This window comes from Perca fluviatilis, chromosome 18, assembly GCF_010015445.1.
Source record: "Perca fluviatilis chromosome 18, GENO_Pfluv_1.0, whole genome shotgun sequence".
NCBI classification, from domain to species: domain Eukaryota; kingdom Metazoa; phylum Chordata; class Actinopteri; order Perciformes; family Percidae; genus Perca; species Perca fluviatilis.
The window spans coordinates 1,295,345-1,309,631 of NC_053129.1; the positions used below are offsets into that span (position 1 = coordinate 1,295,345).

Below are 14,287 nucleotides of genomic sequence, written 5' to 3' on the forward strand. Positions count from 1 at the left end.
CACATAAGCTAGCAAGCCACACCCCCCCGCACCCCCCTCGCTGCCTTCACTGGCTCTGCTTTAATGTGAATGAATGAATGATGGTCCTGAGCAGGGAGAAATACAAGGAGAAGGAAAAGGAAGAGCTACCCTTCTACAAAAAACATTTTTACATGTAGTTATATCTGATGAAATGTTTCTGATGAATGAAATGAGGAGCTATAGACATTATGTGTGATATATATATACACCGTATATAAACACAATTTTCAGAGGTTTTCATTTAGAAATGTAAAATGTTTAAATCATTAGCTTCTAGCAGTGTTGTACTGTAAAGATCACATTCTACATTAGTTTAATACATTTTACAGTACACTTTATAGAGATTACAGTAGGAACATTAATTTAACAGTATAATGGCAACCAAACAGCTGGCAGTATTACTGTATTATATACTGTATTATACTGTCAAGCTTAAGCAAGTACTGTAATAGTTTTACAGTAATAAACTGTTTGAGATTACAGCACTGTATATTAACGGTTTCATGCTGGTGACTGTCACTGCCAGCTGTTTACTGTAATTTAACAGAAACATGTGTTAGAGTGTACTCCATGCAGTAAAGGGTTAAGAGATTTGGAGCGTTTGCGTGACAGAGCGCTGGACTGAATACATAAAGCAAGATAAAAAACATTTCCAGCGAAGCCTGCAGTGCCAAGTGAGACCTTGAGAATACAGCAACAACAGTAGCGATGCATGATAGAAAGGAGGAATGGAGTGCCAGGCTGGGAGCGAGCATTAACAGAGAGAGGGACTGAGGCTACATTTACACTGCTACCTTTTGGTTTAAAAACAAATATCTATTGCTACGTTTACACCTGCTCTGGTGTTCCCCCCTCTCATTCCCCCTGCTCTGGTGTTCCCCCTCTCATTCCCCCTGCTCTGGTGTTTCCCCCTCTCATTCCCCCTGCTCTGGTGTTTCCCCCTCTCATTCTCCTGCTCTGGTGTTCCCCCTCTCATTCCCCCCGCTCTGGTGTTCCCCCTCTCATTCCCCCTGCTCTGGTGTTCCCCTCTCATTCCCCTGCTCTGGAGTTCCCCCTCTCACTCCTCCCCTGCTCTGGTGTTTCCCCTCCTCATTCCCCCTGCTCTGGAGTTTCCCCCTCATTCTCCCTGCTCTGGTGTTTCCCCTCTCATTCCCCCTGCTCTGGAGTTTCCCCCTCTCATTCTCCCTGCTCTGGTGTTTCCCCTCTCATTCCCCCTGCTCTGGAGTTTCCCCTCCATTCTCCCTGCTCTGGTGTTTCCCCTCTCATTCCCCCTGCTCTGGAGTTTCCCCTCTCATTCTCCCTGCTCTGGTGTTTCCCCCTCTCATTCCCCCTGCTCTGGAGTTTCCCCCTCTCATTCTCCCTGCTCTGGTGTTTCCAAGCCCCTAAACCGGAGACATTTGGAAACACTTCTGACCTGTTTTGGTTTGGAATCTGCGGGGCTGTGTTGCAGTCTCAACGGCCGCAAACTGAGACCTTTGGCAACACCGACACTGACGCTAACGTTTCACCCCCTGATTGGGTCACGACTAGAGCTGGGCAATATATCAATATTATATCGATATTGTGATATGAGACTATATATCGTCTTAGATTTTGGATATTGTAATATGGCATAAGTGTTGTCTTTTCCTGGTTTTAAAGGCTGCATTACAGTAAAGTGATGTACTTTTCTGAACTTACCAGACTGTCTTTTCCCCACTTAGACATTATGTCCACATGACTGATGGTTATTTATCTAAAATCTAAGTGTGAAGATATTTTGTTAAAGCACCAATTTGTCAACCCTAGAATATCGCCGCAATATCGATAGAGGTATTTGATCAAGAATATCACGATATCTGATTTTTCCACATCGCCCAGCCCTAGTCACAACGTCTCATTCGCTGAGACTAAGCTACTAACGTTACCATGACAACTAACAGCAACAGGCAGAGTATTAGAGGTGTTGAAATGAATCAAATAATCGATGCATCGAATCGTGGACATGGACGATGCTGCATCGATAATCGACCGGACCATAATCGATTATTTCTGTTTACAATTTAATGTAGGCCTAACAACCTTTCTGTCTACATATTCTGTTATGTTTTTGCACATTCAGGAAGTGCCATGTGCTCAGTGATGTAGCTTTATGTATCAAATTTATTTAGTATTAGAGCACTGCCGAATGTTTTTGAAGCTTGAAAAGCTATGAATTAAATATCCTACATGGCTTTAATAGAAAAATGTATTTGATGCATCGTGATATCGAATCGCTGACATGATAATCGTAATCGAATCGGGAGATCAGTGAAGATTCACACCTCTACGGAGTATGTAGTGGAATGGCTTCGAATGACGACCAAAAACGCTTGTCTTTTACTGTGAACATTAACCGTTCAATATGCTGCAGTTTTATCCACAAGAAAGTGAACAACTTCAGCTTGACGGACATGTCTTGCATCTAGCGTCTCACGTTCATCTCAGTAAGCTAGCAAGAGTACACAACAGACAACTTTCGTGTAGGCTACTTCAAAATAAAACTTCCTGTGACGGTAAAACAAATAAGGTTGTGTACCTTTTCACATATCAGCTGTAAATCAAGTACTGTATATAATGTAAATAGTGAGTTTTAAACACACTATAATTGACCATTACCTGTAGACCGTTTTAAATTAAAACACAAATTTCTTATTCAAGTGCTTTAAACAAACATTTCACAACAGAATATACATGCTGCGTCCTGTTAACCCCAGGCATGCGCATGCCCAGTATATACAAGAATGTTGATGAGATGTGCGGTTTGGGCATTTTAGTTTAAACGGAGATTAGTTCTTTTATTGGAGCTAAAAACAATTTTATGTACGGAGAGCGCTTTTGGCTCAAAAGCTTCAAAGCTCTGCTTGAAAACCAAAAAATGTAGCAGTGTAAATGTAGCCTGAGACAGTCAGGCAGGGGGAGAGTCGAGAGCCGCCAGCGAGCTCTCTGGGAGTGAGAGTGTTAGTGTGTCTGTTCCCACGCCACATTGCTCCCCCCCCACCCTCATCTGTTCCTGTCTGATATCAGAGGTTGGTGAATACAAGCCATCTGGATCTGATGCACGGCTGCCGAGTCAAATGTACTTTTATTTATAACAGGAAATACTTTCTGCCTGTACAGTACATGGTGGGAATGGGAGGGAGGATATGTGTACGATTTCACTCTCTCCTTCCCCCTTTCTCTGCACTACAGCCGTTCTGCCTCCACCCCCTCGCTACATCTGTTCTGACTTCACTTTCTCCCTCCCTCCTCCCCACGTCCTCCAACCCCTGTGGTCTCTCCCTCCCTCTCTGGCCCTACAGGAAAGGAGGCGGACAAAGACACATGACATGAAGCTGAGAGGCACAGGGAAACCGAGGACATGCAACGGCTTCATTACAGCTCAATACAAAGAATCAGAGGAATTTGGTCTGTGGGTTACTTATGTGACTGGAAGCATCTTGTGCTTCTCATGTTTCTCTCTTCCATGAGCCCCGGCTGCCTGCCAGTGACTCTCTGGTCTTCCCGGGACAGCTGTCCAACAATGACTTCCAGACAGAATTTGTCGTGAAATGGGGCGAGGAACTTACACGTCAAAGTCATTCTCCTTCAGGATCTCCTTGAATCTCTTCATGAAGATTTTCTCGCTCTCCGTTGACGTGACAAACCCACGATCTGGAAAACATCAGACAAACTAGTGTTTATTGTGCGTTCGTCTTTCCTGGAAACTCTCTGGAAAGACTCCAGTTTTTCCAGATCCAAATTCTCAGCTACAATTAAAACATTGTGGTCAGTAATTGCTGTAAAGTATGCGCTGTCAGTGGAGTTATATCACTTAATCCCAACAATAAAACAGGACTGGGTGTAATTTCGTTACCGATCATTACTGAACAACAAACGCTTTGTGAGACCTGGACATTTGCGCTCGAGGGTGTTTAAAGCCCCCAAAGCTTTAAACACCTGGAACCGTTGCCTGGAAGGAGACGTTGGGGGCTTAAAACACCGATAAACGACATTTGCACGTCCCATCTCTACACCGTCAGACCTGGGAACCCTGTGATTCTAGATCTAGGCCTGCACATGTCAAAGCAAACCCGTTTCATCCCAACACAGCAGACTGGCCTAGGACTGTTTCTCCCCCCCGTTTCTAGGATGGCTCTCAGAGTGTCGAAAGCAATACTTGAGTAAAAGCACAAGTATCTTACCAGAAAATGACTTTGGTAGAAGTTTAAGTCTCCTTTTAGAATATTACTTGAGTAAAAGTCTTAAAGTATCTGATGTTTACAGTACTTATCCCTTGTGTTGTCCTCCTGGGTCAAAATTAACACTCTTTTAGACATGGTTTTTACGTTTATGTTGCTTTTTTCCCCACGTTATGTGTGCTTTTATTTATTTTTTGCTTATTTCAACGTTTTTGGCACTTTCTTCCATTAACACCAGTATATTCACCAATAGACCTATTTATTTGCACTAGTTTTACACTTTTTTTTGAATTCATGGTCAATAAACCTCATTTATACGACATTCTAATTTTTTAGAAAAATTTAAGAAAAAAGCAGAAATTATGAATGATTTTGACTAATTGTTAAGATCAGAGGACTGAAGGTAATGCATAATTACAGATCTGTCAAAGTTTAGTCAGGATAATGCTATAAAATGTAATAGAACACCCAAAATTCTATGAAAGTAGAGAGCTGATCATTTCCTTTGATAAGAGCGTCTTATGGAACCATCCATGTTATTTTGGGGCAATTTGGTTGAAGGAAACCCAAATTTATGATACAGAAACTTTGAAAAGACAACAGGAGGGTGAAGTATCCATAGCAATTTTCTGATATGAAATGTACTTAAGTATTAGAAGTAAAAGTAAAAAAAAAAAAAACTGATTATGAACTTTATGGCCAAAGGTGTGTAACGTTATCTTCATCACCAATGTTATCTGGGTGATCATCGTCTGTTACCATGGCGGCAGAGCCTGCAGCAGGGGCTTCCATGACCCTTTCAGTCATTATGCTTCCTCCTCCTCTTCTTTTTTAGAAGAGGCATCACGTCACCAACTGGAATGGAGCGAGCATTAGCTTGGCAATTTATGAGTAATGATTCGCCAAACTTCCTTATTTTTAGTGTAACAAATTTCAAATTTCTTCCGATTTTATTTTGTTGTAACGAGTAATGAAGACGCTGAGGGGAAATGTAGTGGAGTAAAAGTAAAAGTTTCCGGAAATATAAATAACGAAGTAAAGTACAGATACGTAAAAATTCTACTTAAGTACAGTAGTGAAGTATTTGTACTTTGTTACATTACAACAAGATTATAGTTTTTGTTTGTGGTTAGAGGACTAAGTTGTTTCACCAGTTCTAAGAATGATGATAGCGTGACTTGTGTAGGTAATGGAAAAGTCACTGGAATGGGGCTCAGCAAACCACACAAAGACAAACATAACATAACCAGCAAGAAGCTCAACATGATGAAACAATACGGTTCGCCACTAAATAATTTTTATTGCCTCAAAACACGGTCATAACTCATAGAAAGCAGAAAGGCTGGCACCACTGAAATGAGACCAGTCCGCCGTAGCTTTGAACATTTTTTATTGAATTACATTAAAGCATGTTCCAGAACTTCCACTGTCTTTTGGTTAGCCAACCTATAGACCTTTTCCACAGCAGACATGTTGACTTGTCATAGTAGGAAAAGCACAGCTGAAATTGATAACCTTAACGATGGCTCAGTTCCATCAAGTGTCCCAGTAAGATATTTCAGTGAGTCAGCATGCACAATACCAGGACCTCTCCTGAGTGGAATGCAGCCATCATTAGTGGGTTTGAATACACCTGTGCTTTTCCTACTATGACATTTCAACATGTCTGCCGTGAAGAAGGTCTGTAAGATCATTAATTACGAAAAGTTATTTTGATAGTTAATTCAATTCAATGCAGTGTTTATGCAGTGTTAAATCACAACAGGAGTTATCTCAGGACACTTTACAGATAGAGTAGGTCTAGACCTCACTCTATACTATAATTTACAAAGACCCAACAATTTCCCACGAGCAAGAATGTGGTGCGACAGTGGGCGCCCAGATAGCTCGGTTGGTAGAGCGGGCACCCATATATAGAGGTTCACTCCTCAACACAGCGGGCCAGGGTTCGACTCCGACCTGTGGCCCTTTGATGCATGTCATTCCTCCCTCACTCTCCCCTTTCATGTCTTCAGCTGTCCTGTCAAAGGCCTAAAATGGCCAAACAACAAAAAGAATGTGGTGCGACAGAGACGAGGAAAAACCTCCTTTTTACTAGGGCTACTAGGGAATATATGCAATAACGTTGTTGAATATCTCGATAATGATATTACTTGCGATAAATTAACAGATATTAAAGTGTACTCAGTTCTGCCTTTCTGCTGCTTTCAGTATTCTGCTAAAATACAACACATTGCTTGTTAAACTTAAAACACATGAAAGGAAATCCTTTCTAACATTCTTTTATTGAACAAATTTGAACACTGAATTGATAATAACAGGCACCACTAAAAAAGAATGACCGTTACACTTTAACGTGCAGTTCTTTCAACAAAGACACACAAAAATCACTGAGTGTCTCTCGCGATATGTCCCATCCTTTCGATACATATATTGAGCCAGTTGATATTGCGATGACGATAACAAAAAAACTAAATATATTATGACCCAGGCTCTTGGTGGACGGCCGTATGTCGCTGCCGGTTGGGACACAGAGCCACTGATACAGATATATTTAGTTAGGTGATCATTTCTAACAGTTATGATAGCATTGTACATTGTGCCAAAAGTAAGCCCCCAGAAATGTGGGTCCCTTATTGCACAGGAAAACTGTGTGAGCACAACCACGGTAGGTGGGGGAGGTCAAAGTTGAACCAGGTTGTCAGTCAGTCTCCATTGTTTTATATGAATGCATCTATTAACCTCATATACTTAAGTAAACTACACGAGAAAGGGGGTTGGGGTGTCCCCGACTTTCTTTGGTTCTGGTTACCCCTGAATATAAACCTTACATTTCATCCAGAACCAATTTTGTACAGCTTATTATTTCATTGAAAAATATTAGTCTTCTCATTTTGGCCCCTTCAAGTCGTACAGGACACGATTCAGACGTTTTCTCATGGGAATTCCAGCAAATGAAGGCAATAATTGCCCTAGAAAATATTCAGTCAAGCACTAAATGTGGATTAATCCGACGCTATAAAATAGTCCCTAACGAATAAAGACTGCTGTGTCTCATGTTACGTTGTTTTTTGTACACGCAGTGAATCTACAAATCACAACATGTAAATAGGAACATGTTGGCATTATTTTGTCACTTATTCGGAGCAGTAGGATTTCTGGAACCATTCACCTGCCTGTTCTGTGCTGGCCTGATCCCGCTGGAGCCGTCAGACAGCTTTACAGCACGCACTGAGATGAGAAGGGTATGTATCGACTTGTCTAACTCTGGGGGTTACGGTGAATAAGCTAAATTCCCAATAAGTCGGTGTGTTCCTTTAAGGCACCGGTGGCGTATTAGCACCGGGTCTCGGTACCCAACCCTAGCGATACTAGAGATGGTCCGATACAAATTTTTGCTTCCCAATACCGATTCCAATACCTGAACTTGTGTATGGGCCGATACCGAGTACCGACCACTGTGTGATCTATATTTTACTATGTTTTAACAGCTGTATACTACTAGGGCTGGGTATCGTTTAAAGGGGTGATAGAATGATTATATAGGGTATTTCACACTGTTCCTTATGGTCTCCTAATGGGGTATGTAACATTGGTTGGGCTGAAAATGGCCTGGTTGATATTTTACTGGCCCTTATGCATCCCTGTGTTTTGGCCCTATTTGTAACAAGAGCTTTTCTTCCAAATATGGTATGGTCATGAATATTTAGATGAGCTGCGCGCGCCTGATTGGTTGAGCGACTTGCCCACGCAGACATTAGAGACGCGCTGATTGGTTGAGCGAACCCCACACACACATACATTAGAGAAGCGACAGAATCTCATATTCCAGACACTGCAATGTTTCATTACCAAATTCACTTCTGAGACTTTTTAGCGAGAAATCAACTATATAAAGCTGAAATATGGGCCGTTTTACAAAAATTGATGGCTAATTGCAAATTTGGTAAGACGTGTCGGACTTTAGGAGCTCCACACAGTCTGACGAGAAATGCATCCGTGGGCTCCATACCCAGGGCAAAGTCACCCTTTGTGGATACTGCACTACGGGGCGCTCACGCGCCAGCTCCGGCATAACTATAATATATTTACGGTTTGAATTTCGCCAGCCACTTTGATTTTAAGGCATTTTTATGAACGTGAGGCGTCTTTGTAGGACGAGCAGCTGCTTACAATATGTCCCATTCATTACAATGGGGAAATACCGCAGCTAGCTAGCTACACTGTCGCCATAACTAAATTATATTTACAGTTTGAATTTCGTCACGCCACTTATATAACATCATTCCCCAATGTCTTATAAAGCTAACCGTTGTGTCCGATTTGATTTTAAGGCATTTTTATGAACGTGAGGCGTCTTTGTAGGACGAGCAGCTGCTTGCTATATGTCCCATTCATTACAATGGGGAAATATCGCAGCTTGCTCACTTTCGCATAACTAAAGTATATTTACAGTTTGAATTTCGTCACGGCATGAATATTACAGGTTCCTCAAGGTCTTACAAAGCTTAGCTAACACTTGTCCGATTTCGGATATCAATTGAATGTATTTTTGTGAATGTCAGAGTTAGGAGGAGGCTAGCTAGCTCTCATTGATGGACTCCATCTCACCGCGGCTCTATCAATGAGACTCGCGGACAAGAGGCGTTTATTTCCCCGATTGTTTGTTTAAATAACTCAACACACATACCCATTATAAGATTAACTGGAACCTGCGGGCTGCGGTAAAAGATTGCGGGCGTAACAAGCTCGCTGACACTGCGGTCAGGGTGGCGATGTAGCAACCCAGGCAGCACCAACACCGGCACTAAACTCCGACACACAGTCGGAGAAAATTTGCAATTAGCCATCCATTTTCGTAAAGCGGCCCATATTTGAGCTTTATATGGTTGATTTCTCGCATAAAAAAGTTTCAGAAGTGAATTTTGTAATGGAATAGCAGAGATCTGCGTGACCTAGCTAGATTCAGAAGACTACCTGATCTCAGGTCAGTTGTGTAGCCTATGTAAATATTGGGGCGTGACCGTTCTCTTAAGGTTCCGGATTTTGAGATGCTTGCGTAAGCAACTCAGCTTTGTTGGGATTCGGTTTTCAGAGGCAGTTTCAAAATATGAGATTTTCATAGTAAAGGGGTGTCAGTGGGACTTTGAGCTTCTATGTATGTCCTATTTACCCACCGAACTGTCGTTATTCAACTATGACAGGGTAAAATCGGTTTTGCATTCTATCACCCCTTTAAAAACTGTTGATACTGGTAACAATACCAATACTGGGAGTTCCATACCGGTTCCTGAACAATACTTTTATCAATACCAATTTCGTAAAACAAAAATAATTTACAACATTACACATTACTCCGACTACGTGAGCCGTCTCTGTGTAACGTAGTTTTTTTCTGCGTGCCTATATGACGTGTAACTTTAGACAGTCAATCACAAACATGATCAGGATACCTATACCAGCATTTAAGGCAGTTTCGGAAGCTTTTCGAAATAACTCTAGGCAATACCCAGTCCTAGTTTCTTGTGCCACAATGATCAGAACGGAGTCTCCACTGTGGATCTGCTCACCTTGTGACTCGGGGGTTTCTACCTGGGAGGCCTGATTCTTCTCTCTCCTCCTCTGCTTCTCGTCCTCCCAGATGGCCTGCAGGCCCGGGTTCCTGCCAATCTGACCTGGACACAGAGGACAGTCACCGCAAAATGTGTCAGCCAACAATGCACCCATACTGTTACGCAGGTTTTAACGATGCCAGGCTTAACTATGAAATTTAACTCATACATCATGCAGTTACATTTGTTTAAAGTGCCCATATTATGAAAAAGAAAATCACTTTTTCTGGGATTTGGGGTGTTATTTTTTTCTCTCTGGTGCTTCCACACGCATACAAACTCGGAAAAAAAACATCCATGCTGTTTTGAGTGAGATGAATGTGTCCTGCCTTCAGTCTCCGGGTGAGCTGGTCAAAATCTGCACGGCTTTCTACGTCATTGGCCGAAACAAGGGGGCTAACGGTTAGCCCCCTTGTTCTCAATGGCAAAACACTGCTACAACACACACACACAAGTTCACCATAATCTCCAAAAGAACTACTTCCATGTCCCTGTTCTGCAGGTATTCCACGCTAAGTTGGAAGTGTAACCTCATTTAGAAGAAGTCTCCCGGCTAATCCTGCCTTGTACTAACTGAAGTTAGAGAAACAGCTAGCTAGCAGATGTGATCCTTACCTAGCTACTGAGCATGTGCGCCTCCCAACAAAGATGGAACAGAAGGGAGATGTCTCACTCTGTAGCTAAAACAGAGAGCTCAACACACAGGGTGAAAAGAGGAGCTGCAGCAATGTGCAGTGCAACAAAAATATGGTGTTTTTTGAAAATTAAACCATGTAAACCTATTCTGGTACAACCTCGAAATACAATTATGAACCTGAAAATGAGCAGAATATGAGCACTTTAACAGTGAGAGCAGTTGTGATACACTGTTACAGAGCAGTTGGAAAAGTATGAGTCAGAACACAGGCACTGCCTGTCCTGGAGTTGCCTCTCCTTTCCTTTCTTCACTCTAAGGACAGATGCTCGTTGTGGTTTACGACTCTGCGTCCAGCCTGATCTACGTCATAAGTACTGGAGAAATGTTGGACTTTAATACTAGGAAACCATGTGTCAGCAGTCCACTACCAGCCGTTCTGTGATTGCCTACGACTCAAGGGATGTAAAAGGGAAAATATCCTTTGTCGGTCTGAGAGCCTGGTTCACATTGACACTGTGGACAAAGATGGTTTTCCCATCCAAAGCCAGAAACAAAGGCATATCTTTGGCATCCCAAAAGACAGAAGATAGCCAAAAAGATGGGTGTTGTTTTTATGTTTTTGTTTTCCATTTAAACCATGCCAAGTTTTTAGCTTCGTCATCAACTTGTGGCGACTACTCTCTCTCTTTGGATTGACGTAGTTTTGTTTTCAATACAAGGATGTACTCTCTTCTCCCTCACAGTCTAAAATAAAAAACGCATCCAGATGTATAAAACCTTTGGATATTGAAAACTGCAACAAAGAGGGCCAAAGACAAAGTCCCTAATCCTGGTATTTAGACACATTCTGTTGAAAGATGCAAAAGCAAACCGAAGCAATAGTTGCATCTGCTCTGGGTGTGCATGGCTTTGTCAGATAATGCCATCTGCGTTATGGGTTTTGTTCAGTTCAGTGAAATATTCCCTCCATCCTGGATTTCTCTCTCTCTCTCTCTCTCTCTCTCTCTCTCTCTCTCTCTCTCTCTCTCTCTCTCTCTCTCCTGTGACAGTGGGTGTTAGGTCAGCCCCATACTGTTTATGTTTTAGGGCCGCTAATGGATTTGATGGGTGGAGCGCGTCAGAGGGGAGTGCTCCGAGCAGCTGTGTTCTATTAGTCATCTCTGCCAAATGTGCTGCACCTGGGGCTGGGCAATATATCCATATCAATATATGAGACTAGATATTGTCTAGAAAATTTGGATATCGTAATATGACACAGTGTTGTCTTTTCCTGGTTTTAAATGCTGCATCACAGTTAGGGCTGCACGATATGAGGAAAATATGTTATGTGATTATTTTGACTGATATTGAGATAGGATTCACGATATTCACGATATATACTTTCAGTTTGTGTTGATTCTAGCGGCCACTTTGGACAAAAGCGGTAGTGTTTTTACCACACCTGCTGGCGTAAGGTGCTGTACTACCCACTTAGAGTTACCGGGAGGTCATATGGTCGGGATGAATGTTTTGCTCAACCAGAAAATTATTAATTTACAATAAGAGAATACGTTACAGATGCATTGTTGCATTTCAAGTGTTGCATACGGTAGCTCAGCCTACTATGGATGTCTCGTGAGATAAACCGGGTATCACTGTCACTGGGTCACCAGCCAAAGCATTAAAAGATTGTTGTAGCAACAAACGTAATAATAACTTTGATTCATATAGCGCATTTCATGAAACTGACGGACGCTTTACACAAGTACAGGTGGAAAAGACTCGAAAAGAAAATAGTAGACCCAACACAAACATGGACTGAAAAATAAAAACCGGGCGCTAAACGGAAGGGGGACGTAATTAAGCCCGACCGAGATTGACTCGAGCGCGCGTCATCTTTCTCTTTCCCTTTTAGCTTTTAGTTGTTCTTTGTTTAATTTCCTTCTTTCCGGTGATGGCCCTGACCCAGCATCAGCCACAACTACAACATATTACATCTAAAATAACATTAAAATAGAATTAGGCCGATATAAGGACATATCCTGCTACCTTTTACCTGGCTGCACAGGCTTTTCCAGTGTTACAAAGAAATCTGTGAACTAGTAACTAAAGCTGTAACATATGAATGTAGTGGAGTAAAAAGTCCAATATTTCGCTCTGAAATGTAGCGGAGTAGAAGTAGAAAGTGGAATGAAAAGAAAAGACTCAAGTGAAGTACAAGTAATTCAAATTTGTACATAAGTACAGTACTTGAGTAAATGTACTTAGTTACATTCCACCACCGCGCGCGTCAACCCGACAATTTTGGCGCAATATCGACATCGATGTATTTGGTCAAAAATTCTGTGATATTTGATTTTCTCTATATCGCCTAGCTCTAGCTGCACCTAAGCACGGATGATGCAGAGGACGACCTTTCACCTCTCTGTCCCGCATCTTATCCCTACGGTTGTGTCAGAGTGGCCTACAATAATGGCAAAGGACTGCTGGAGGGGTGCAGCAGCTGGGAGGCTGTCCTAAGTGATCTCACTTTCGATTTCCAGGCGGTTGAGGACGTCTACAGCCACGGCATCGACCTCCAGCTCACAGGTGCTCTGCTTCTCCACCGCATCCAGGACCAGGGAGCTGCAGGCAGACACACAGCACAGGGAACTCAGAAAGACAAAGAGACTCAAATATGTTGTACTACCAGTTCTAATTCATTTTTGATAACTGGAGATGGAGTATATATGAAGGATGACATATGAAGTTTGACTTTTATAGCTTTTTTTGGCAGTTACCATTTTAAATTTCTTTATTTTTAAGATTTCTCTATTTAATAGGAACAACACATATTAATCAACATGAGCACAGAGTCCAACATGTAAATATGCCAGATTTAGCCATGCAGGATCATTTTCATCTTCATTTCAGAGGAGATAACTGTGGAGACCTAGGAAGTTAAATGTTAATAAAATTATTCCCCGTTTTTATTTTTTTATTATTGTTTTTTTTATTATTATTTACAATAGATTTACAATCAATACAGGAGAATTGATGACAACAGGAAGAAAAAAAAAAGCTGGTGCAAACTATGAGAAGGGAATTGTCTCTTGCAGAATGAGTGGTGTTCAGCTCACAGTAGGAGCAAATGCAGCAGAGGACTCACCAGGGTATGGCGTCCTCCTCCCAGCGGACAAACGTGCCCCCCAGGGTGCTGTCGTCGAGCTTGGAGGTGCCGGGGCTCTTCCAGGGGCTGACGCTGGGACGACTGCTGGGAGTTTGCCTGCCTGGGACCGCTGCTGCGTCTCCTAGAAAGCACACACACAGGCGGTGAGCTCTGACAGGACAGGAGTGGTCCGCCAGACTGCAGTACGCCAGCAAAAAGTAGTCAAATAGCCCCAAACAAATGCACTATTTCCTTCTGTTTGTTTGACAAAAAACTACAGCAACCAGCTGTTTTGGGTAATAATTTGGCCATTAGTAGAAATTAAACTATATCTGTGACCTTGGGCATAATTTCCACTGGGGACAGGGGGGTAATGTCCCCACCCTGTTTTCAAATTAGTTTGCGGTTATTTTTTAAACACAAGCCGTCATCGCCATGGAGGAGCCCTGACCAGTTTGCATGCCTGCAGTGGAAATTGAATCTCACATTACTTAAAAATTGTATTCACACACAAAACAAGTGAACATTTTCTCACTTTACATAATGATTCTCTTAAGTCTTGGCAAACAGCCCCTATATTAAACAACAACACATATTTTTCTTATACATAAGTTAAGTATTCTTTCTGGCAGAGTTCATCAACTTAATTTTTTCCTGGATTTTGTATCACATCAGTCCCTTGGAATGTATG

The 14,287-nt window shown here is 42.1% G+C and overlaps 1 protein-coding gene across 2 annotated transcripts in view; it reads right to left on the reverse strand.

Moving 5' to 3' along the window:
- rev3l (REV3 like, DNA directed polymerase zeta catalytic subunit) overlaps positions 1-14,287 on the reverse strand; it is a 108,043-nt gene that overhangs the window by 37,950 nt on the left and 55,806 nt on the right. For both annotated transcript variants that reach the window (XM_039782867.1, XM_039782866.1), the window contains exons 5-8: positions 13,597-13,738; positions 12,979-13,073; positions 9,791-9,895; positions 3,609-3,693 (exon numbers count right to left, since the gene is read on the reverse strand). In XM_039782867.1, coding sequence (XP_039638801.1) covers positions 3,609-3,693; positions 9,791-9,895; positions 12,979-13,073; positions 13,597-13,738 — 427 coding nt within the window. The remainder of the gene's footprint in view (positions 1-3,608; positions 3,694-9,790; positions 9,896-12,978; positions 13,074-13,596; positions 13,739-14,287) is intronic.